Source organism: Brienomyrus brachyistius, chromosome 9, assembly GCF_023856365.1.
Source record: "Brienomyrus brachyistius isolate T26 chromosome 9, BBRACH_0.4, whole genome shotgun sequence".
NCBI classification, from domain to species: domain Eukaryota; kingdom Metazoa; phylum Chordata; class Actinopteri; order Osteoglossiformes; family Mormyridae; genus Brienomyrus; species Brienomyrus brachyistius.
The window spans coordinates 29,867,632-29,892,563 of record NC_064541.1 but is presented as its reverse complement, the minus strand read 5'-3'; the positions used below and the strand labels follow the sequence as shown (position 1 = coordinate 29,892,563).

The window sequence follows — 24,932 nt, the reverse complement described above, 5'->3', positions numbered from 1 at the left end:
ACATGGCTGCCCGGGGGCCGATCCCTGCAGTTTCACTTCTCTGACAAACTGTTTGTTTGCAGATATTAAAGTGACACATACCTTTTTCAAACAATTAACCTAGTTTATTGTAAGTATATATGAAAATATTCCTTGGTGATGAAGCATGTATCAAGTTTTCATCATTTCTACAACGCCTGTATCACAGCATCTGGAGATGTGACTTGACCTTTTATAAAATCAGTTTGTGATTTTAAATCCACATCCCTGTCTAAGGCCTGTGTGACGATGGGTTTTTAATGGTTTTTTTTTTTTTTTTTGGGGGGGGGGGGGGGGGGGCGCTGAGGGCATGTGAGACACACACTCATACACAAACACACCACACACACACAAACAATATACAGAGACTCAGATACACAGCAGTCATACCAATGGCCCCAGAGCATTCATACACACAGCATGCAGACAGTCACACACAGCATGCAGACAGTCACACACAGCATGCAGACAGTCACACACAGCATGCAGACAGTCACACACAGAGGAGCCAGTCAGGCTTACAGTGTGCAAACACACACACACTTGTACACACACACGGTCTCTCTGTGCACACTTGGGGGGGGGCAGACATTTCTCCCTTAACCCCCTCTCTGGCATCCTCATATCCTTATCAGCACAGTCCTCCAGCCAGACTCCCTGCTACTTTCCCTCCTTCTTTTCCTCATTTCTCTCTCTGTCTCTCTCTCCATCTCAAGTTCAAATTCACACCCACAGCGCTTCATCGTTTATTTCGTTATATCAATTATGACAACCCTTTTCCTTTTATCTCTCTCTGTAACTGTTGTTCTTCCTCTCCTCTCATCTCCTGACTTTCTCTCTCCCCCTTTCCTTCTGTCCCTCTTCTCTCTCCTCTTCCTGTTTATCCGGCTCCCTCTTACTCCATCCCTCCCTCTCCTCCTCTGCTTCCCTCCTTTGTCACCTTCCCTCAATCCTTTTCTTCCCCTTCCCCTCTCTTTCCCTCCCTGTCACCCAAACACCCTAACAATACCCCAGTCCTCCCAGCCTTCCCAGTCCATACTGCGGTGCTGAGACAGGCTCCCTGCTGTTTGTTCGGCTCTGTCATTAGCCTTGCTATCAGGGTCTGGGATGGGGGTGTTCTGTTCAGTGTCTCTGTGCCAAGAGCAGCGATAGGGTCACAGACAAACATGGCAGCCGCCCATCAAAGTGGCCAGAAAGGTCCCCCCCACCTCTGTGAAGCAGGGGAGCACAGGGACCGGGGAACCTCAACTTCTGAGTGGTTATCAAAGTATTCTGCTGCCCTTTACCTTCTCAGCATGACCTGGCCCCCGGGCCCCAAAACCAGGGTGTCAGCAGGGTGCAGAGAGCCTTAGCACCCAAACACCTGCTGCTAATCATCTGATATTCATCTCGGGGCCTGAATCTGCAGCCTTTGGTTTGACAGCCATTACCCACAATCCCAGGCTCTGTGTTTCTTTCTCTGCTCATGTTATTGGCTGTGAGAGTGTGGCACTCTGGGCATTGGCTAATAAGATCTCCACCATTTTTGACCATAGTCAGACACACAGCCTGTATACAATGGGATTTGAAGATATACGTGCATGTTTGGATATTTAAAAAGCGAAATGATCGGTGATTGTGCTTTACTGGTACTCTTGGGCCAGTCGATCTTCTGGTCTGCTGAGTGTAGGTTTGCATCTTTAATTTGTATATGTAGTCTCAATTCCAGGGGGTGGGAGTTACTCACTGATTAAAACCAGAAATAATTATAGCATTAAAGCAACTTCAAAATGGATTATAATGATGATTATAATACTTCATAAGATCATATGCTGCATTATGAAGGTATGTATAGTGTGGTATAGATACGAGCTTCTTAAAGCATTCACAATACATAATAAGCATAGTTATGCGTTATGCATTTTCATAAATATTTGACACATTTATAATGCCTTATGAATGCATTATAATGTGTTATGAGTGTATTCATAGATTCTTACAGACATTGTTTTCATGGAACGTGTTACCTAATGTAATTAAACAATGCAAGAAATTGTTCCGAGGTGTTTTGATGCAGTTATGAATTTTAATTCTTTTCAATCAGTATTGGAATAATAAAACAAAAGTTGTGAAAGAGGTCTGCCTGGTTTCTCAGCGGCCCGGGTTTACACCTCGCCCCCCTGACACAAGCCATGTCTCCTAATCAGAGCTCTGTCAGAGCAGGCGTCAAAAAACTCTGACTTCACCAGGCGCTGTCAAATCTAATTAAGGCCAACAGCAGGGGATCCGCTTCTTACTCTTCCCCTCGATTGCCTCACCGGCGAGAACGTGCTCGTTGTGGTGAGGAGACCTGATTCCCGTCAACGACGAGTCCGTCAGAAGCTGCCAGCACCCACAGCCAATTGGATGGACCGAGAAAGTCACCAGTATCACCAGTCGACATCGCTGACCCATAAATAGTGACATCACTTCGTTCAAACTGGAAGAGCCATTTTCAGAGCCTTCAAATATCCACCTGGCTGTCTCACATGCTACAAGTATGACCGGTATCTTCCACAGAGGACCTGTTGTCAAGGTTAATCTCCAACTCTGACAGCATAGCATTCCATGGACAAAATATTGTGCATCACAGTATGAACTCTCGGTTAATTCATGGCATATACTGCATAATGGTATAACAGCACCAGTCATTAAAACTAGTCGTACAACCAACAACAACGCCGGTATCTTGACTTCCAGAATGATCCACGACCATCACAGGTCTGTAGATCAGCTACTTTGGCATCTTACTCCCTTAACCTATTCGGCATAAATTATTCTCTCACTGTACGTGACATTAATACAGGGTCACGCAGAGCCCAGATCCCTCCCAGAGAAACACAGGACATAAGACCTTGGACACCCTGGGCTTCTTCACCATACGAGAGAATTATTTTGAATGAAGCCCCTGACATCTCCACTAAACCCAAAATGAAATCATCTCTTTGTTGATCTGAGCATTTACACCCATAATTGTGCAGTTTGGGCGCTTATTGACTGCAGCGGCATCAGCGTACGCCACAGTCCCCTGTCTAATGCGCCTTTATCATGTCGTCCTCCACTCCGGATCCTGGCATCAGCAGAATTTGGCAAATGTTCTGTCCGGCAGCTTCGCTGAGCTGCTGATAACAGTGATTCTATCAGGAAGAACAACAGCCCCATCACCCGGATGGAGTGGCCAGGGGGCCGCGGGGGGTCCGAAAGCTTGTGGCTGGGGAATTCCGCTCCATGGCGGCTTCGTGGGACCCGATGTCCCACCCACGCTCAGCCCCTCCCAGCCGCCACGACTTCCCAAAGGGACACCCCCCACCCCCCACCCCCGATCCCACGCCTCCTTCTCACCTAAATCCTGCCTTATCCCTTGGCAACCACCAATGTGTGGGCTCCCACATGCCTATCAGAGGGCTGTGTTGCCCAGTCTGGGGGGTGGGTGGGTGCCGAGGGGGGGGCAGATAGCCATGGCTCCCAGCACGCCTAGATCCCGGCTTATCAGCACAGCCTGGCTCCTCGCAACCCGGGGGGAAGCCACTGTCTCCAGCCCCTCGGCAGATAAGAGCGGTCTGGGGGGGGGGGGGGGGGGGTGTCTGTACATCAACTCTCCGACTCCACTCAGCCCTTCCTGTCAGGAACGTCGCTTAAGGAAAGAGTGGCCAGCAGGTGATATCATCCGGGCTCACCTGAGCTTTCAGGGCTAAGGGGGGGGGGGGGGGGGGGGGCGGCCGCATTAGGGGAACCGTCCCAGCATGGAGAAGCACCACGGCATCTATTCTAAAACGTTATAAAAAGGAGCCGATTTAAGCAGCAAAAGAACCCACCCATTAACAAGATAAAAAGTTAGTGAGGCAGACTCCACCAGTAAGTGCTCTTCCCGTATTTGGTTGTTATTGATGGGGAGCGGGGGGGGGGGGGGGTAGGGGGGTTACGCCGTGAGGACGTCGAGGCCATAACTTCATGGGGCCTCATCGAAAAACTATCGTGTAATGCACTTCCTGTCTGGCATAATTGGACAAAAGGAGGGATTACAAGCCCAATAACGACGCGGCACTCTGTAGAATGTCATTGTGTGCTGTCATGCTGATTTCATTACATTACTGGATAAGAAATGGGGAGGTTGGTATAAAAAAAAGGCTGTATCTGGGGGGGGGGGGGGGTCAGTGACAGCCCGTCGGGAATGATCAGCCCCCACAGGTTAGGAGGCCATTTCCTACTGTAATCTGGAGTTAAGGCTGCTAATGTATCCTGTGCTGGATGCCTGGCTCTGATCTTCCGTCACTCTCGGTGGGGGGGTGCAGTCAGGATTGAAGGGGTTTAGAGGACAGATTTTTCTAATACCACCCCCCCCCCCCCCGCCACAGCACGCACACACTCACTCACGCAAACCTTCATCGGCACAACGCCGTCCGTATCTTACATCCCACCAGAATCTGAAGGCACTTACATCCCCCTAATGTTATGAGGCCGAGGCGTTAGTGTCGAGCTGATATTCTGATCCTGCGCGACGATGATGACATGACAGACGATCAGAGAGGAGATGCTGGGGCACGGTCGCCATAGCTACCTTACCGCTGCTCAGATGAGGGCTATGGTGTCACACTATGTTCAGCTGGTGAACTCAAAGGCAGAAGCAAGGCCACTGGGTAGGTCTGAATCTAGAACGCATTCAGTTACATCAGGATACATCAGTTTCACCCGGGGGCTCAAGGATCGCAGACTAGCCATAACTTCACCCCATTGATCCAGAGTGATATAAACCTCCCTGTATGTTCCCCAGGTATATTGCTGGGTTTGCTGGGTCCACCCCCCCCCCCCTTTCTGGGTGCCTTGTACGGAGGCAGCATGACTGTGGAATGTCTCAGGGGTCAGAGGTCGCGGCACATGGCGGGAGGCGCAGGCTGAGTCTCACGCGGCCGGGCTAACCTCCACGAGGCTGCTTGAGCACTTCATGCGAGGCGTGAGCATTGCGGTACTGAGGGACCCATCAGAGATACACAGGGTTATGAGACGGACGACCTTAGTGTCACCTTGGCATGATTTGGCAGTTAAAACCTTAAAAACTGCAGTCATCTCAGCACAAATAGGTTTGCCTGGTCGTCTCGCACCTCTGGGACCTGGGTTCAGGCTTCCACCAGGGTTCCATGTGTGCGGAGTTTGCATGTTCTCGCCGTGTCATCATGGAGTTTCCTGTGGGTATTCTGGTTCCCCCCCCCCCCCCCCCAGTCAAAAACAGACGGAAGTTAATTGGAGTTACTGAGTTGCCCATAGCTGTGAATTGTCAGTGTGCCCTGGAATATTCTCTGCCTTGTGCCCGTAGCCTGCGACCCTGAGTAGGATGAAAATGGATCGCTGATAAAGCTAATAATGAACAATATTGTAGTAATAAACATTCTAATTAGCTACCTAATTCATTTGGGATATTTGCACATAATTCTGATTAGGCTAAGTGCTTGTTCAAGGGTTCAACAGCAGTCTCCAGGCTGGCCTGGTAACACGAGCACTCCGCCCACTCCTCCATCAGCCTGTCCCTCTTGCATCGTTATCTGCCATAGCTGACTGACCTCTGACCTCTGACCCCAAGCTCTCAGCTCCTCTTCAACACAGACTGCAGGCCTCTCTGTACACATTCACAGACTATGGCCTAAATGAGAAGGCTTTCTTGTGTTTGTGACTCTTCATTAAATTCTTATCATTTACCTTTTGTACCCTATTTCCCCAAAACAGGCATACATCTATCTTCAGATGTTGTCAATAAGCGGACCTATAGTAGCAAGAACAGACAAGACACAGACACAGAGACACAGACACAGAGACACAAATCACATGGACATAGACATAGAGACACAAATCACATAGACATAGAGACATAGACATAGAGACACAGACATAGAGACACAAATCACATAGACATAGAGACATAGACACAGAGACACAAATCACATAGACATAGAGACATAGACACAGAGACACAAATCACATAGACATAGACATAGAGACACAAATCACATAGACATAGAGACATAGACATAGAGACACAGACATAGAGACACAAATCACATGGACATAGCGACACAGACACAGAGACACAAATCACATGGACATAGAGACACAAATCACATAGACATAGACATAGAGACACAAATCACATAGACATAGACATAGAGACACAAATCACATAGACATAGAGACATAGACATAGAGACACAAATCACATAGACATAGAGACATAGACATAGACACACAGATACAGAGACACAAATCAGACTGACACAGACACATAATGCGTCCTGCTGCAGACCTTACCGACAGTCCCTGAGGCCACTGGACAGGCAGCTGCTGGGGCTTTAAGGTTCTACACAGACAGCACGTTCCTCGAAGTTTCTGGATGTTTCACGTCTGCTCTGAGGAGGACAGATGAGAAGTGCAGGTGGGCTAAAATAAAACTAAAATGCAAGCAATTCAGCGCAAATGTTTAAGCCACAATGGAGTAACACGGTGTGGTAATGTGCTCCATGCATCTTCCATGACCTCTTACCCTCTAGTGGACCAAGGTGATCTGAGCATGAGGAAGAGAACAACCTAGATGGGATGCCAGTCCATCTGAGGCACACACACACACACACACACACACACACACACACACACACACACAATGGGCCCCATACCACTCTGCATAATCACTTACTAAGAGCGACTCATAAAATGTTCACATAAACATTTTATTCGCTGGGACATGATTAAACGAGTCCCGTAAAGCATGAATGACTGTCTGCTTTCCAACGACCCAAACCATAAAACTTAACCAGCTGAGTTATAACTTCGACACTTCAGTGTGTAAAGAGTAATGACCCTTAATGTGAGACATAAGGCTTTGTTAGCCAGTCTGAGTAAGACTCTCATGAGATTCTCGCTTTATCTCGTTTTGGCTGCATCTTGGTCATACAGGTAGACACACCATTGTTATGAAGCTAATAAATCCAACGATGGTATTTTATCCAAAGGTTAAAAGCCCTTATCATCTCTAACCCTTTCCATTCCTGCTCAGTTGTCTTATTCCACTCAGTCAAGATGCACCAAGGAAGGTGGATCTGGGCCCAAGTGGATGCAGGCATCTGCCAACCCTGAAGCAGAAGGTTGATCCTACTCTGGAGGATAGAGTCGCTCCCTGGGTAACACTGTGACCTCACATTTCCCAGTTTGTGGGTTTGACTCCTGTCCCAGCTCTTTCCGAAATTCCCAGTTCAAGATACAGAATGACACCTGTATAGTTTAGTTCTCAGAGAGGCTCCACGCACAGTGGTTCCTTGGCGTATTGAACATGGCAGATTACACACGCAGCATACCGGGCCTGTCCTTTGTGCCACAGTAATAATATCAGACTTGAATAACATCATCCTGACCGCCCCTTCCCCCCCCCCCCCGCACCCCCCACCACATGACCTCGACAGTGTTACCCCTCAGCAGGTGATACCTGCCACCCCACAAGCTGGGACATGGTGGGGTTCACAGACATGTGTGCTAATGCTTTCTTGGTGCAATTTTCACTGTGCCGTAAGTAAAGGAGGGGTGGGGAGGGGGGACTCCAGGGGGGCTAAAGTCCAGGGAATTAACAGTGCTCTTTGCACATGAGATACTCTCGCTTCTCTGCTCCTCCCTTGACTGTTAACACCCCACCGCAACCACAGAACCTCAGAATGTGCAGCGTGTGGCTGAACAGCAAATAAACCGCAGGAGCCTCAGATAAGCAAGGGCACCTTTCTGGCCCGAGCGGTTCACAGTGGGAGACGTTCGTCCAGGTTGGCCCAGTCAGGATGAGACATGGGGATGGGATTAAACATGCTGTTTGGTTTAAACTTGAACGTTACAAATGACTCTGGTTTCCGCACACAGTGCAGATACACTTCCCGGCCAAAAAAAAAAAAAGTTGCCCATTTGAATCTAAATAAGTAAATACTTAAGAGCCAGTGAGTGGATCAGCTGTTACAGCTCAGCAAAATTATGCAGCAATAGAGTAAAGTCAGCTGAGTACCTGAATCTACTGGCCAGGTTACACCTCCATCCATCATCGGTGGATTTTTCCTTCCCTAATGGCATGGGGATATTCCAGGACGATAATGCCAAGATTCATCAGGGCTCGAACTAGAAAAGAGTGGTTGAGAGAGCAGGACGAATCATTTTCACGCATGATTTGGCCACAGAGTCTTGACCCTAACCCCACTGAAAGTCTTCAGGTTGTGTTGGAGAAGACCTTACAGAGTGGTTCGACTTCACTCATCAATACGAGAAATTAATGCAAATCTGGATGAAAATCACTATTTATGTGTAGCATAAGCACGTGGAAACAATGCACTGGCGAATGTATGCCATGATCACAGCTAATGCTGGTCCCACCAAAAATTCAAATGGGCAACTTCTTTTTTGACCTGGCAATGTATGTAGTATGTAGGGTAATCGGCGTGGTTTAGGTGTCTCCTAATTGTCAGTACTGTATGATTATGCGTGTGTATGCACATGTGTGTCCTGTAATGGACAGCAGTCCTGTCCAGGGGGTGCCCCCACTGCCTGGGATAGGCTCTAAGCCCCCGTCCCATCCTTCCAAGGACAAGCCGCTGAAGATGGATGCATGAAAAGCTCAGATGCAACACACATTGCTGTCAGTTTCATCTTAAAGAGCGTATTTACAGAAACTCTGAGTTTTAGGGGGGAGAGATTGCTGACATGTCAAATTCCATATAAAGGCATGTATAGGCATGTATTTATGGGCTGGACGGGGCAGAAGCTGTAGGCTCAGACCCCAATATCCACTTGAATTCATCTCCAAGGCAGCATGCTCTAATCCCAATCTGATCCTCGGGGACCGACAGACAGTCCAGGAACTAAAAAATGTGAGTCTCCTGTGCGGGTTGGGGTACAGTGCCCTAATTGCATAATTCCGAAAAGTTGAACATTTGGAACAAAGAACCAAAAGTCAAAGTTACAAAAAAGCAGTGACTTTCCATAAAGGACAAAATCACTAGCTTGGCACTTTCAGAATGGAAGTCGCCATGGATGGTGGGAAATCCTGCCTATGGCAAGTCGCAGGGGACAAAAATGATTCTTAATAAGATGTCATCAGGCTGGAGGCCGACACAGAAATGCTCCCTTTCCTCCCAGCTGCAACCTGAGGCTTTTATCGCAGCCACGTCTTTGCTAAAGACTTGAGGCCAGCCAGTGCCACACTGTGAAAAGCATTTACCTCCCTGTCTGTCGCACTTGCCCCCCCCCCCCCCCCCCCCCAGGGGCAGGCCCAGGCAGTCCTCCTGAACGCCTGTAAACCACATTTGGACACTTCTTAAACCACCGGGACCGTTCGATCATTCACACAGCACATCAAGTCCAACATTCCCTTTAGAACTCATACATTTGTTCAACCAGAAGAAAATTCAATATTCGTGTCTAGATGGCAGGAAGGACAAGCAGATTGTTCCCTGGAAGCTTTTCCCTGTTCATTCGGAGACTGCGGGGATTTGCGGGCTGCTAAAGTCGCCACACACATGCACACCTCTGTCTGAAATAGCCACGTCTGACCGTTTCAAGGTCACCACCCAGCCGTATTCATCAGCAACAGAAATATATATATAATATGGAAACATGTGATGTTCTACTGCTTTTCTGCACCTACCCTTATGCTTGTGTCATGTTTAGCATCCAGAAATGTCTTCACATAGTCCTGACAAAGAAAGCATCCATTATATATAATAATCAAGGTGGGCTGCGTCTTAGAGAATAACGATAGAGAGAAGTTAGGTAAATTAAGGGTCTGTCGAAGCACATTCCAGAATTCTGGTTACGCCCAAGTGCAGAATGGTCCCTGTACCTATCTAGGTGGACCTGGGACCGAAAAAATTCATAGGCAAGACTATTCAGAGGAATGCTAGATAATGTGATGGAAACAGGTGATTGGCCTGCTTTGATGTAATAAAATGCTAAACCTGTAATTAGCTGATTGGATAACAATACCTGCTATGTAGCTGTAAAATAATTGAAACGCAGAACAATCGCTATTCACTCGGGGTTGAGTAGTGTTCTAGATGGGCCTTTTGGGGGCGCTGTGTGCTGTGTGGCTTAGAGCAGAACAAGGAGCACTGTCCACACCATCCAAGAATCATTCATCACCAGAGCTGGAGGCCTCGTTCAAAATCTCCATACATCCCAGGGCTGGTTGACCGTGAGCAAATAGGGTTGTTGGGTGATGTACCACCCACCCCCCCCTCCTGTTAGCATGTTGGTTGAGCCCCCCCTCTTCGTGTTATGACTTGTGTGCCTAACGAGCCTGATCTACGGCTTCCCCTCATTCCAGTCCATCCAATGTTAAATGCACAATCAGCAGGGATCAGTGGGGGGGGGGGTCCATAAGGGTGACTCAGCATGGTGCTAATCTGATGCATCGTACAAAGATACCCCCCCCCCCCCCAACTGGCGATCACCAGGCTGCTGCACTGGACGACCCCCAAAAAATAATACTGGATGAAATAGGACATAAGGAACAGTGGCAGAAATTTTCTAATTTGTGCTTCGAAATGTTGTCATTTGTATTATCTTTCCCCTGTCAGCTAATGAGTAATTTATATTTATATGTATACAAAGAATGTAGCCAAAAACTCTACTTTCCCCAACACCCCTGTAAATTTAAAGTATCCCTATTGTCCTGAATCCATCCCTATTGTCCTGAATCCATTCCCATTCTCCAGAATCCATAGAAAGCAAATCTACTGACCTGCAACATAACTGTCAAATAAAATAACCAACACACAACCAAAAACATCACTTAACATGAAACCCCTGAAGGATATTTGAAGACATTTGAAACATTTGTTACCATGAAACAAGTTAAACCCCCTATATGTAATGTTTGGATGTATGTTCAGCAACTAAGTTAAATTTACAAGGAAACGCCACCTCGGGAAAAAGGTTGTCATTTTATCAGTACAATGTTATTGCCAGATATGTCAGTAACTTAAAAATTGAACTTCAATTGATTAAGTTGTACTTTGCTCCACGGCTATGAATTGCAGCTCAAGTAGCATAATTAATTACCTAGATATCCGGATACATTTCCTGAATATATAACCCTGTAGGTTAGCCGATTTCATTACAACTAATTATGGTAGGATTGTAAGTGGCTGATCATATATGTAAATATATAAATACATTTTGTGCAGGTTAATATGTCTGAAACGTGTTTATTATTATTATTATTATTATTATTATTATTATTATTATTATTATTATTATGTGTGTGTTACGGTATACGCATTGAGCATTCAGAGAGTGTTAGTATTGTCTTGCTATAACTGATAAATGATAAACATAGCCATAAAACATTTAGAGAATGCCACGACGTACGGCTACGCCTAACACGATTTATATGAGCATTAGGGCAAATTGCGAGCATTAATTGTGAAATTATCGTTGATTTTTGGATTACATTGCAGGAAGGTCCAGGGGGTCTAGCGCTGGCCGAGATCTCTGGTGGGCGGAGGTCGAATCAGATTGTGTGTCGGGCAGAACGGCAGCAATCATTTCATTACGGCAGCATTAGTGCGGCGTACAATTCAATCACTGCACTGTTTCCCCCCTTCATCTCTTTTCTGTGGAAATATCGTTCGGACGTAAGCTTTCTCCCTTTTAAAAACACCAAGACTAGGAAAAAGCCCTCCTAAGCATTTCGTACCGTCCCTAGATTTCTTTGCTTGTTTTTGTTTTCCTATACCGATGACATTTAGGGGGCTATCAGCCGTCGGACACTGTAAAAACACCGCGGCGCCTTTATGTGAAAGACAGTCCAGAGAGGCTGGAGCTCTAACAGACTGGGGTATCTTTTGGGTGCTTCCGCCCCGACATCACTGTCTCTTGTACAAGACAAAGTAGGTATACATAAAAAACCCGGACCGATAAAAAAAACCGTAGCTTTTAAACATCACTATACTCCCTTCAACAGCAGAACAGAGCAAAAGTACCAAAATCCAACTTTAAGAGAAGGTTGGGCCCTAAATGTACTTTACTTAATGCCAGTAAAAAGTACAGTATCACAAATAATTACAATTTTCAAATGCATAGAGGTTTAGCTATAGGCCAAGTGAGACGGTTAAGAGTAATTCATAGGATATAATTAAGAGCATTTATGAAATAACCGCGGACAAAACGTATTGTAGGACCAAAATGTAAAAACAATAAAATTAAGAATTTTGGAAAACAAAATATAATGCACTAAACCTAAGTCACCGGCTATGCTACTACGAATATTTAAATAAAGATTTTTCATGTTCGTTATTTAACTTGTAAGAAAATATGAAATAAAACACATATGCATCGTATTTTAAACACTGAATTCAGAATCCTGAAGCATTGTAGGTCCCGCATTGTCTGAAACAGCACATTAATCCATAGAAGCGATCTGTAGATCGACAGTAATAAATAGTCCATGGCGTACGTTAACACCGTTGTGACCGCTTCTATATTTTATCTAAATAAGTGAATAGTTAATGTATAATTAATAATTAAGCTTCGGCTTTATCATAAACACCGATAAAATATATGTTCCTCTGAGTTTAGTAGAACATAAAATTAAGAAATTTCAGTTATCAATTTTTGGAGAATGACATAATAAACAACAATAATAATAACCGTCGCCGTCACCATCAGCCCTCCAGCATTTCTCCGATCTTTATATTATTTCTGTATGGGCTATTTCTAGTTAAATGATACTAACTTAAAATATTAATTTGATGATGTGGTGCTTACTGTTCTGTCATTTTCAGTTCAGTAATGGTTTGTGTTTTGTTGGTTTATTCTGCTGTTTGTTCAAATGTATTCGTAGTAGCTATATTATTTATTATGTAAAAAACATACTGAGCGAAATACACGGAGATGTTAGTTATCACGATTAAACATCTTTAATCGTGCCTTTATGTCCAGGCCGAGCCATCTTTCAATGATGGCAGGTTGTTTATTCCTAATTAAAGTAATTAAAATGAAGCCGAGCAAATGTAAAATCACTTCAAATTAGCACAATTATTATCCCATATAAACAGGAGGTCAAAACGTAAAACCTGTCAGGGGTGATGTTTCATAATGAAATGTACTTGTGCTTGTATAGGTTAATTTGGATTTAAGTGAGCAAAAGACCGCACATAAAGAGTTAAATCTATGGGTGTCTATGGTGATAAATACGTAAGCCTATTCGTACTACGGCATTCATTTACAGCTCAAACTGTTACAGAGAGGAATCTGGTCAAAAATCGTTACTTTTAAGAACTTCATGGCGAGCATCTGCCTCCCTCTAAAGACTGGCGTTAGATGTGGAGGAATCAATGGTGTAAATTATAGAAATAGACTGTTATTAGATGGTATTAGTTCATCTTATATTTAATCTTTAGAATTTAATCTTTATTAGTTTTTAGATTTACGCGTTTTTTTTCCTCACGTGCGGGCCTAACTATCGTAAAATTTCAAACAGCTGTGTGGACACTGGATTTGATAACAACATAGCATGCAAAAATGTGACATGAAACTTACCTTTCCCCACGCTTTATGTTTTGCGTAAGAAAAGCACAGTTTAACGTATTTCCATTCATAGTCCGTGCATGTTTTTAAAGCGCTCTCGCGTCACTGATTATTCCACTGTAAAATAAAAGGCAATTACTAAAGTTATTCACTGAATCACTGAAACGCAAAGGAAAACGAATTATTAAATAAATAGACAACATTGCACAACATTCTTTTAAACTTAAAACGTGGTGAACTGAGGCTGATGTGCCTTGTATTACCGAAAGCAATGACATTTAATTTCGCTGGGAAACATCCTCTTGTCTTTGTCATATGCGGTCATTATTGGTTCCAGGTTATCGAATGTTACGGGCCTAACTCGCTTGAATTACAAGCTGCCAAACTATTCTGTTGACAATGACCTCCGTTTCAGGGTTTGCTGTATCTTTAAGAAGTGCATTCAGCCGCAAGAACAGTAGCCCCCAATGTGTGAATAATTTTCAGTAAGGAGTTACACTAAGTGGCAAAGCTTTTAGCACATTATCCACCGGCAATTGAAAGGTAATCTAATTTGTCAACCCAGGTCCCTTATTATATATCTGCAGCACGGGATTTGCATTTCGAAGTCACCTAATAGGTTTAAAAAGCTGTAGATCTCGGGTTCTTGTTTATATAAGCGTCCATTTCTCTGGCTGAGTGACATTGAGGCTGAAAGGTGATTCGTTGCCCGAGAAACCACGGTGTCAGCGCTTTGAAAATATATATTTATATACATAAGACGAGCGGCAGTCAGTGCGACAAGGTGGGAACCGTGCTTTCTGAAATTGGATTTATAGAGGAGCTCGGCAGCTATAAATCGCGAAGGAACGAACAAACGAGACACATGTACATGTTAAAGGTTTCAAAATGAAAACAAATCATCGAAATAAAAGTACATATTAGAATGTGCAACAGATGTGACTACATGCCGTCGTTTTAACGTGGACGTTGACATTTCCTTAAGACTGACTAACCCTCTTAATTGGTGCACTGTTGTTGTTGTTGTTATTATTATTATTATTATTATTATTATTATGCAGCGAGCATTCTTGTTTTGCAACCAACTTTATTTAAATACGTTCCACACAATATCAATCGACTCTTCCTGGCGCAGCATTGCCATTTTTTGTACGCCACACTTGCACGTCCCCGAGTTAGCAGACTGTGGGATCGAAGAAAATAAATTAGCTAAACACGTCGAACAGAGGTGGCGTCTAGAAGGATTTGTGTCGTTATCGAAGGATGAAATGGTAACGGGGATCTAATGACAAAAAATATATACGCCTACCCATTTCTCCACGTGTAATGAGTACAATACTAAATGAAGTTTTACCTGTAATTGCGTTTATTATTGCTACTATTACTGCTGCGATTATTGTTGACCAGTGACTGTAACAGTCATTTTTGTTCTAGGCTATTCCGTAACGCGGAACACGCAGTCGAAGTTACATTGTCCGGCACCGAACCCTTACATAATAATAATAATAATAATAATAATAATAATAATACAATCGCGGATTAAAGATTATTTCAATATTTATATTAATTATGTGTCATTAACCCTCGTCCGTGGCTCGTCATACTTATTACTATCAACCAGTGGTCAACACCAGGACATATTCTGACGGATTTTGTGCTCAAAATGCGTTTTTTACCATTTAAAATATTTTAAAATGTAGTATACATAGTTTTTGTAAATTATTATTGCTTTTTTTTTTACACAGACGAGTCCTGCCACTACCACGGACAGGTTCACGATTCCTGCTCGCAGCTGTCATTCGTACGGCATCAAATGTCTCTCACATCATCGATTTATAGTAATACTAAGGTATTTTAATAAATTAATAATGTTTAATACACATTTTGCACACGTCCTTGATTTGTGCCATTGCTGCAATGGTCCAAAAAGATATCATTTTAAATTGATATTTTGATTGCGCAAAGTAACGTTGTTCCACCATAATTAACGCAGACCAAAAAAAGAACATAAACGCATGAACAGCCTGGCTATTCTATAATACTAGCATGTACAAATTAGCTTTATCATTCTAAGTTAAACCACTCAAAGTGAGTAATAGTTTTTTGTTATCAGTGTTGCGTTAAAGGTCCAATCAGAGTCCCTCCAGGCTTTGCCTAATTGTTGAAATTGGACTGAAAGCTGTTTTTAATAGGCTCTTTGCCTGCTATTTAGTTCACAGGACGGCATAACGATGACGTGGAGGGCAGCACGCCGATTGGCTACCGCCGATAGCGATCGAGGGAGAACCGAAATTAAGGAGAGCGCAAGTGTCCAGTCATTGCAATGTTAAAGATCCCAGTAAACTGGACGCGTTGACGAGGAAACATTTCGCGCTATGATCTTGCCCAGCCGCATCGGTCAGCTTTAAACGGCTCTGAAAGACTTTACGTTTGTGTCAGCTTTGTTTCGGGTTTTTAACAAGGGGAGCTTGAGTTGGCGCGCCGAACTTTCAGCACCCTAGAGCATCTTTGGGGAGAAGCTGCTTGGCAAATACGCAACTTTCTCCGGCGACTGCAGCGAGCCGTCCCGCCATGGAGTACACGTCTTCCACGAAACCTCAGCTTTCCTCCAGGGCCAATGCCTTCTCTATCGCCGCTCTTATGTCAAGTGGGAAAACTAAGGACAAGGACACGGAGGAAAACACTATCAAACCTCTGGGTGAGTTGACTTAAGACTGCTGCGTTTGTCTTTGTGGACAAAGATAATCACCGAAAGAAAATCACAAATTAAAATGTTAGCGGAATCAGTTTAAGCGTTACCACTTTGACAAATAAAATAATTATATGTTTAATTTTATGTGAAGATTTACGCGTTATTCAACATCTAAGAGGGTATGGTATAAATAGCACTGGAGAGGCAGATTTCTTCTTTTGTCGCTTTAAAACGCACCGTAATTTCAATGTCACTGCATTGTCGGAGATTTTTAATAAATGAATTCACTATACCCGCCTATCCTATTAACCCAAAATAAAACATATTCTAAAATTGTGTACATGAATGAATGAAAAAAGTAACCGGTTATTCGGATATGGAAGGCAAAATAATAACGGCTTTGAAAGTGTACATGTAATTTGTCTGTTAGCACGAATCGCTTTTGTGTCTACCCTAAATTACCCATTGGGTCTCTTTGGGTCGCCCCAGTGAAGCGGGCAGTTCCAGCTGTCATTTGAAACATTCAGCGAGGGATGTCGGCGCCAAGTTATGAAAATGAACGGGAGTCCTTTTCTAAAAACAAACATGTAATCGTCGTGTTTCTTGTACGTTGTCGTCCGAAATATTGCAGCTTTCAGGTGCAGAAAAAAATAAGGTTGCGACCTTGCAGTTAGAGGCCTTCTGAAAATGACAACACACGGGGGAATAACAGAAAAGCGACATAGACCTATGCAGTGTAAGTGAGAACAAAAGTAACACCATTTATTTTTACCCTTTGCAAATATGCATATTGAGAGCGAGAAGTACACAGTTTGAATTTATATTTGGTTTAAAGCCCAGCAATGTCATCAACTTCGGGCACCATGCGCACAATTTTAACGAAAAAAAGGAAGGGAATTAGCACGAATGATTTCCGACATCAACACAAATATCAAAGTTAGTGTCATTGGTGTCATGGCCTAAAGTATACGATGAAGGTCTTATGACGGCCATGCTCTCATTCAGTTGCTGCTGGAGCAGTGATTATAGAGAAATAGTTTACACGGTCGTACGCTGCGCATCTTTGTCCAGCTAAACTTATCGTAATTGACTCGGTTTTGTAAGCTGCATTTTCCGTATACTGTGTAGTCTGTTAATTATAAATCTTAATGAATTTCCGTTGGTCGATTGTAATGAAAAATGTTTTTGGTTTCAAAAAGAGATTGTACTCTATTAATCACAAGCAAAATTCAACAAATGTTAAAAATAAGCTGTACAACAATTACCCTACTACTACCAATAATAATAATAATAATAATAATCGTAATAATAATAACAATAGTAATCATTACTGTACCAACAACAGTAGTAAGAAATTAACTAGCAAATTAAAACAAATTGTGTATTTTTAGAAGCATCTACAGAATATTAGCTCTCTGGCTACATAAAAACGGTTCCTTTTTTAATCATAAAAGTGTATTGTGAAAGGAAGGTGTTAAATGTGGTAACATTCTTTCAGAGCAATTCGTAGAGAAGTCGTCCTGCAGTCAGTCGGTGGGGGACCTGTCCGCCTTGGAGGCGGCCGGAGAGTTCGGCGGCAGTTCGCCCGTGATCTGCACGGAGCCGCTCATCCCCACCACGCCGAGCGTCCCCAGTGAGGAGATGGCAAAGGTTTCCTGCAGCCTGGAAACCAAGGAGCTCTGGGACAAGTTCCACGATCTCGGCACAGAAATGATCATCACTAAATCTGGAAGGTAGGTTATTTTAATACAGGGAAAACGAAATCTTAATTGTTAAGTTGTTTGGTCTTTAAAAAAAAAATAATTATACAGAATGCTACGTAAAATGTCAGCTTTTCATACCATGCGATTTGTCTCTTTATTAAATCTGTCCTTGTGGTACAAATTGTGATTACAAATGCTAGGTCTATTACTTGCATTAAATATTTTTTCAAATTAAAAATATTTTTCTGACTGTTTTGAATGAAATATTTCACCCAGGCCTATTTGTTTTTGAATTTCATACAATGCGGTATATAAATTTAAAGTAAACTTTATTTGACAGTGTCTAAACGCGTCGTTTAAAATGGCTCTGATTTTTCAATGCATTGATATTTAAAAATGCATTTTACATATTTAACTATTTGTACAGATGATTTAAAAATAATTGCTTTTTTTCCCTCCTGATAATTTTAACCTCTATCTGATTGTTTATAACTATGAAATATAACGTTTAGATTGTGCGTAACTGTAGATGTTTAATCCTGACAGTTTCTGAAGAGCAACTGCATTCTGTTGCAATAATTTTACGATACATTTAAAGACAAATTACTATTTTATATAAACATTGCGGAGGTGTCGCCTTTTATATGTTGTAAGTGTAGTGTTATTGCAATAGGATTTTCTTATTGATAAATTCCTAAGGAATGGAAGCTGGAAATTTTGCATTTCCAACTATGCAATTAACCAATTATTTTTTCTTTTTTGAAATAAATGAGTTATTTTTAGAAGCGTTTATGACTTAGTGCTTGAAGTCCGTAATAGGCCTAGCGAGTTACCCTTCCTGGTACTTTTCTTTGCGGTGGTGATCATGTTTTCAGAGAGAAAATCTTCTCACATGGTTTTCTCGTTTTTTCCCAACAGAAGAATGTTCCCAACCATCAGAGTATCCTTCTCTGGAGTGGAGCCGGACGCCAAATACATAGTGCTGATGGACATTGTGCCCGTAGACAATAAGAGGTACCGATATGCCTACCACAGGTCGTCGTGGCTCGTGGCGGGGAAAGCGGACCCCCCTCTGCCGGCAAGGTGCGTGCTTTTTAGGACAGATTTTAATTTTTCTTTTATCTGCTTTATTGAATTTCAGTAGTTTAATCTCTTACATTGCTGATAAATGACGGCGAGTGACGTATTTTGTTTCCTGTTTCGTTGACGCAGTTAATTTGGATCCTCGACCCAAATAATGATAATGTTGCGTTTAATGTGAATCCAACGGCTGATAACAAACGACGCTGTTATCGCTAGTTATTAGACTGCGGTCAGTTTATATCTTTGGGAGGAATTTGCAAAATGGGCCACAGATCAGTTGTACACATGCTTCCCCCACATAATGGAAGCAAAAATCCAAAACGATGATAAAACGAGCAATTTTGCATATAGTCGGTATTTGGTTTTGGGATCGCTGTCTTCGGGCGCCGAGCATAGGCCTATCTCCTATTTAAAAATGTTTAATATATATATTTTCTAGATGATAAACAAATACATAGTTGTGGAATTTGTCTGCCATATACGTGGTCCCTAAAGTAAAGCAACGAGAGTGTATCGAAAGGAGGGCCGACGACTATTTCTTACGTTGATTAACAGTAATTTTGTTTCGCATTTGATTTTCTAAGGTAATCAGGCTCTTAGGCATACCCGAATTAAAGGCACACGCAGTTATGTTCACACGTCAATTACCCCAGTTTTTCTCTCTCTCTTTTTTAGATTGTACGTCCATCCCGACTCCCCATTCACCGGCGAGCAGCTACTGAAACAAATGATCTCCTTCGAGAAGGTCAAGCTGACCAACAACGAGCTTGACCAGCACGGCCACGTACGTCTTCCATTTGCTTCGCGTTTCATTTGTGTTTCACCTTTCGTGAATATCGCAGGCACAGAAACGGAAGACGAGGAAAAAAAACCTGAAACGCAGTGCTGGCGCGAAAATGGTGCAGTTGAAACACATTCTAAATTTAAATACTTAAAAAATTGCTTGGTAATGGTGAAGAGTCAAGACAAAAAATAGCTAAATTCGTATTTTACTGTAATATATAATTTTACTGCATACTCTAGAAAGTGCTTCTCAGATCATTTCAAAGGTCTGACACTTACTTATATATAAACGTTTAATGTTTTTCTCATCTGAAATACATTTATGTATTTTTTTGTGGTCATGTAAGTCATTTTTCAATGTTGCTCTTGAAAGTTGAGTATTTTGGTTGTCTAATTGCTTTTACTCCTTTGTCTAATAACTATACATATAATGTATGTGTTTGAAATAAGGTGTATATGGTCCATTAGCCCCTTGTCATTTTCCTTCCTGGGCCGTTACACATTTGGGCCATTTCATATGTCATATTCTATTTGGGGAGGCTGCTACAATTTCCAAACCTTACACACACTGGTAGTTCTTACTGGCTGGATTCAATATTATATAAGGTCATGTGTTTGGGAGCAGGGAACATGTCCGTACAGACCTGTATGTAACAAGACTCGCCTGTGTTTGTTGTAAAGTATTTTGACTGAGAAAAAAATAAATACATCCAGCAGGCTACATTTTTAAATAGACCCGCCCTGTCCGTGATAAAAGCCGTATTTTGTTCAAAAACATCCATCAGAATTTGCTACACTGTTGGCTTCTTTTTGGGGAAAATAGCGGTGATTATTATGTTATGCTTTCAGTACAGCCGTTTTAAGCATTACGCAAAAAAGTGAGTTTGAAAAGAATGTTAAAGGTCGTAATTTCCATCCATCCATTTTCCGTACCTGCTTGTCCTTTTCAGGGTCTCTTGATTTGGTTCCCAACATTTTAAACATAAAAGCATATATTTAGGTCATGAAGCGTAACTTTCGGATTTGATTCCCATAACTTTAAATAAGAAGACATTTCTTTAGGTCATGAACAGTGACACTTTTTTATTTGGAACGTTAAGAGGAAATTTAAAAAAATCTTCCTTTGTGATTGACCTACCTTGGGTCTTGGCTGTGGGGGGGGGGGGGGGTGTCGGAGCATCCTGCTAACCCCTGTCTTCTCTCCACAGATCATCCTCAACTCCATGCACAAGTACCAGCCCAGAGTGCATATCATTAAGAAGAAGGAACACACTGCCTCACTGCTCAATCTGAAATCCGAGGAGTTCCGCACCTTCGTGTTCACGGAGACCGTCTTCACTGCAGTTACTGCCTACCAAAACCAGCTGGTGAGTCACACGCCAAGCAGATCCCAAACGAGATTCATAATTATGGGCATTGAGTGATAGATGGGTATGTAACAAAGAATCATTCAAAAATATCTCAGAATAATATTAATATATACACATAATCATAGTCAGCTTAGTTAGTTTGCCAAGAAATTAAAAAAAAAAAAACATTGCACAGCTATGCTGCCTAACTTGTGCATAACTTCTCGATGACGGTGGGTCTTGAACTGGATGCTCCACTGGCTGTGTTGCAGATCACCAAGCTGAAAATCGATAGCAACCCCTTTGCAAAAGGCTTCAGAGACTCCTCCAGGTTGACCGACATTGAAAGGTATCTCCCATAATACTTTGCTCTGTTCATTTCTATCCCGCAACAGACGGGACAGGCGCTGTCTTGAGCAAGAACCTCTTGGCAACACAGGGGCTTCTTGAATGCTTTGGAAGAGCCTGTTCGCCTGTTATCTGTTGCTGTTTGGGATACTAATCAGAGGGGCTGGTGTTGATACTCGTAGACTGTTAGACTGTTAACATTCACTGTATATATCATAGTGAAATCTGAGGATTTTATATACTTACAGTGTCTATAGAGACGATCCTTTTCCAAATGTTTTTCCCTCCTAAAACACGAATCCACCACCTACTAACAAGAATTAATGTTACAGCCAAATTATCCAAATTATAGTGTGTTTTCCATTAACCGAAACACATAGTCATTATCCTGGAAAAACTTAATCATACTTTTAAAACATTTTTTTCTCATTTTTAAAACACCAAAAATTAAAACAAAAAACAAACAAACACACGCACACCAGTCGTCTCGAAACCGGTCATTTTCGGCGCAGTCTTTTAAATTAGCGGCTTTGATTAAACCACACCATCCCTACTGACGCCGAAATCCAAATCCAGCCTGCTAAACGAAACCAAACACTGAGTCCTTCTCTTAAGGGGTTACGAATTAGATCTGATCAATTGATCTTTAGAGACCTGCAGAAATCGCATTAGGCTGGAGTCGGTTACTGCACTAAAACATGATGTAATTCAATTGGTCTGAGTAACTGATTGAAAACAGCTTCTATTTGCCATGCAGAGAGGTCCTTCCAGGGATCAGATCGGAGATAAACACACACATATTCATATTGCATGCTGACAGATATTGCACTTTGCTAACCCGATTGCGAGGCTAATGTGAATCTATGTCTTTGATGGTGCAGAGCCACGAGGGCCAGGAAATTTACAGGCGGGGGGGGGCATCTGTGGGGAGACTGTGAGGGCGGAGCTGATGCAGTTACTTGAGGGGAGGTGGGGGCTTGCTGTCATGCACACTACATGTGGGCGGGGCCTATGAACGGATGAGGCCAGACACCTGTGTGGGGCATCTAATGAAAATTCTGCTGAAACAGAATTAGCTGAAGCAGCTTCATTCAAGTCATTAGTGCCCCCTCCAGAGTTCAGTTGCAGCCCTTATCTGATAAGCTCCATTAAAATATGCACTTTAATTGAAAGGGTGAAATTGTAAATTTAGTTTCAGGCTTTAGATAAATGTGTCTACCAGTTGCAGTGAATGTGCTATATTTCTATTTACTTATTTTTTTTCCCCCAAACTTATTAGGGGCTTAACTCTTACAGCTCTGGGGACCTTGCGTATTTAGTCTTGACAGACTATGCTCTATAGTGCATTTTCTGCTATTCAGTTTTATGTGTTTTTTTTTGTTTATTTTCTGGGGGGGGGAAGATGGCTGTTGTGCTACCTGCATATTCACAGAAGATGTGTTTGGTTTTCTGTTGTAGGGAAAGTGTAGAGAGTTTGATCCACAAGCACTCTTATGCGCGATCGCCCATCCGGACGTACACTGGGGAAGAGGAAGGCCTTGGGGAAGATGGACACGGCGCTCACAGTCGGGGTAAGGAACTGCGCAGCGCGAGTGCAGGCAGTGAAGAGCGTTGGTGACACTCAAGGGCCAGACAGTAAATTAGGCCTGAATAAAATGCTTTTCCCATTAATTCTGAATGTTTTTTCCATCAGCTCGGAGCAGTAATCTCACCCAGTCTTTTATCCTCTTTTATCCCCCCCCCCTCCCGTTTCTATCCCATGGCTCCTCCTTCCATCCTGGCTCCGTCTCTCAGGCTCCGCCTTCACAGCTTCAGATAACCTGTCGCTGAGCTCCTGGGTGACCACCACCTCCGGCTTCTCCAGCTTCCAGCACCCACAGTCCCTGTCCGCCATTGGGGGCAACGCCGCCTCGCTGGCCAGCCCGCTGCCCCACCCCATCCAGGGCTCCTTGCCCCCGTATGGACGGCTGGGCGTGCCCCTCACCCCCTCTGCTCTCAGCAGCATGCCAGGCAGTGGGCCCAGTTTCCCCTCCTTCCACATGCCTCGGTATCATCACTATTTTCAGCAGGGGCCCTATGCTGCCATCCAGGGACTGCGGCATTCCTCCACGGTCATGACACCCTTTGTATGACTCCTGCCATCCCTCACAGAGACCGGATCCAGCCCCTACACCATCCAGTATCCAACCCCCATCAACAGGCATCCTCCCTAACCCTCCTTCTCTATATCTTCGTCAAGTTCCTCCTCAGTGTAAATAAGAAACCATGTTAAAGTTCAGTGAACGACCTGGAGCCTCCGGCATAGTCGGCTGCTCTGGAGAAGAATCCAGAAGAATGTGGACTTTCTGCAGGTTGGAGATCCTGTAGAAAATATTTGTACAAAGACCATAACTAGTATACCTCGCCTTCTCCTTGTTTGGTGAGGATGAGCTCATAACCCTTTTGCCAAAGTTTTCTGGACAGAGTTTTTTTGGGACACAAACTTGTTGAGCATCTCACCAACTGGGGTTGGTGTTTTCTCTGCTTGGCTTACCTCTGTCATGCATGGAGAAGAGCTATTGGCTAGGAAATGATGACACAAGGAGTATGTCACATGATGTGACTAGGACACACCCACAACGGACATTGGCACACGTGGCACAGTGACCTCAGAGGGACAATCTGCATACTTTGTAGCCAGACTCCACGGAGCCAGGAAGGAGCTTACATAAATACAAAACACATATTCTGCAAGGCAGGCAGAGTCCTGCTTAAGGTGTGGAAAAGTTATGAAAAAATCCTGGGGAAGAGAATCAGTATATGTATGTGACAAACTGACTATCAGGACAAGGCAATACAATTCAGTGCTCGGACTTTGTGGTTTGGCCTCAACTTTCACCAGAAATTAAATACTTTTTCTAGCTTTTGTTCAGCTTGTTATGTTATAGCATGATTTCCATGTCCTGATATTTTTCAAACAAGCTTAGGACCAAACCACTAACAGGAAGAGTAAGAATTGTTTCCACCCTTTATATGTACTTGGAGCTTTTGTCTGCTTTGGGTGAAACGTTCTGCGTAGTGATTGCAGCCTCCACTGCTAGCGGCTCCAATGACAGCGGAGTCCTGAACATCTTCCCTCCCCCACCTTCCCACTACGCCAATCACAGTGATGTGAGATTAAAGGGGAACAGAGATACCGTCAAGACATTCCCTCTCAGACAAATTAGGGAAATGGATGTATCAGTCAGATGTTCTCCATTTGTCACTCTCCATTGTCTGTGTTTCAGTAAATACAAGAATATACTGGTAATTTACCCTTAGGATTTTTTTTCTGTTGGAAATATAGCAATTTTTGCTTACTTCTATCCTGGACTGTATGTAGTTTAAAAGTAAACCCAGGGTTTGGTGTGTAGTTGGCCA

The 24,932-nt window shown here is 43.2% G+C and overlaps 1 protein-coding gene and 1 long non-coding RNA gene across 3 annotated transcripts in view; one reads left to right on the top strand and one right to left on the bottom strand.

The window, feature by feature from the left end:
• The window catches only part of LOC125749435 (uncharacterized), a 24,155-nt gene extending 9,978 nt beyond the window's left edge, over positions 1-14,177 (bottom strand). The window contains exons 1-4 of one of the 2 annotated variants that reach the window (XR_007399919.1): positions 13,839-14,177; positions 13,588-13,692; positions 8,060-8,169; positions 6,334-6,431 (exon numbers count right to left, since the gene is read on the bottom strand). This is a non-coding gene — a long non-coding RNA (uncharacterized LOC125749435). The remainder of the gene's footprint in view (positions 1-6,333; positions 6,432-8,059; positions 8,170-13,587; positions 13,693-13,838) is intronic. The other variant, XR_007399918.1, reaches the window with a different exon arrangement.
• On the top strand, positions 14,086-24,932 carry tbx20 (T-box transcription factor 20). Its single transcript, XM_049026703.1, has 10 exons — positions 14,086-14,118; positions 15,321-15,424; positions 15,788-16,273; positions 17,766-18,000; positions 18,889-19,053; positions 19,729-19,837; positions 21,045-21,203; positions 21,458-21,534; positions 22,992-23,104; positions 23,328-24,932. Exons 3-10 carry the CDS (start codon positions 16,147-16,149, stop codon positions 23,663-23,665), a joined length of 1,323 nt encoding a protein of 440 aa, XP_048882660.1. The 5' UTR covers positions 14,086-14,118; positions 15,321-15,424; positions 15,788-16,146; the 3' UTR covers positions 23,666-24,932.

Coding starts and splice junctions, on each gene's coding strand:
- tbx20 (XM_049026703.1), top strand. CDS start 16,147: ATGGAGTACACGTCTTCCACGAAACCTCAGCTTTCCTCCAGGGCCAAT. Junction 21,204..21,457: donor CTGCCTACCAAAACCAGCTG/GTGAGTCACACG, acceptor GCTGTGTTGCAG/ATCACCAAGCTGAAAATCGA. Junction 21,535..22,991: donor AGGTTGACCGACATTGAAAG/GTATCTCCCATA, acceptor TTTCTGTTGTAG/GGAAAGTGTAGAGAGTTTGA.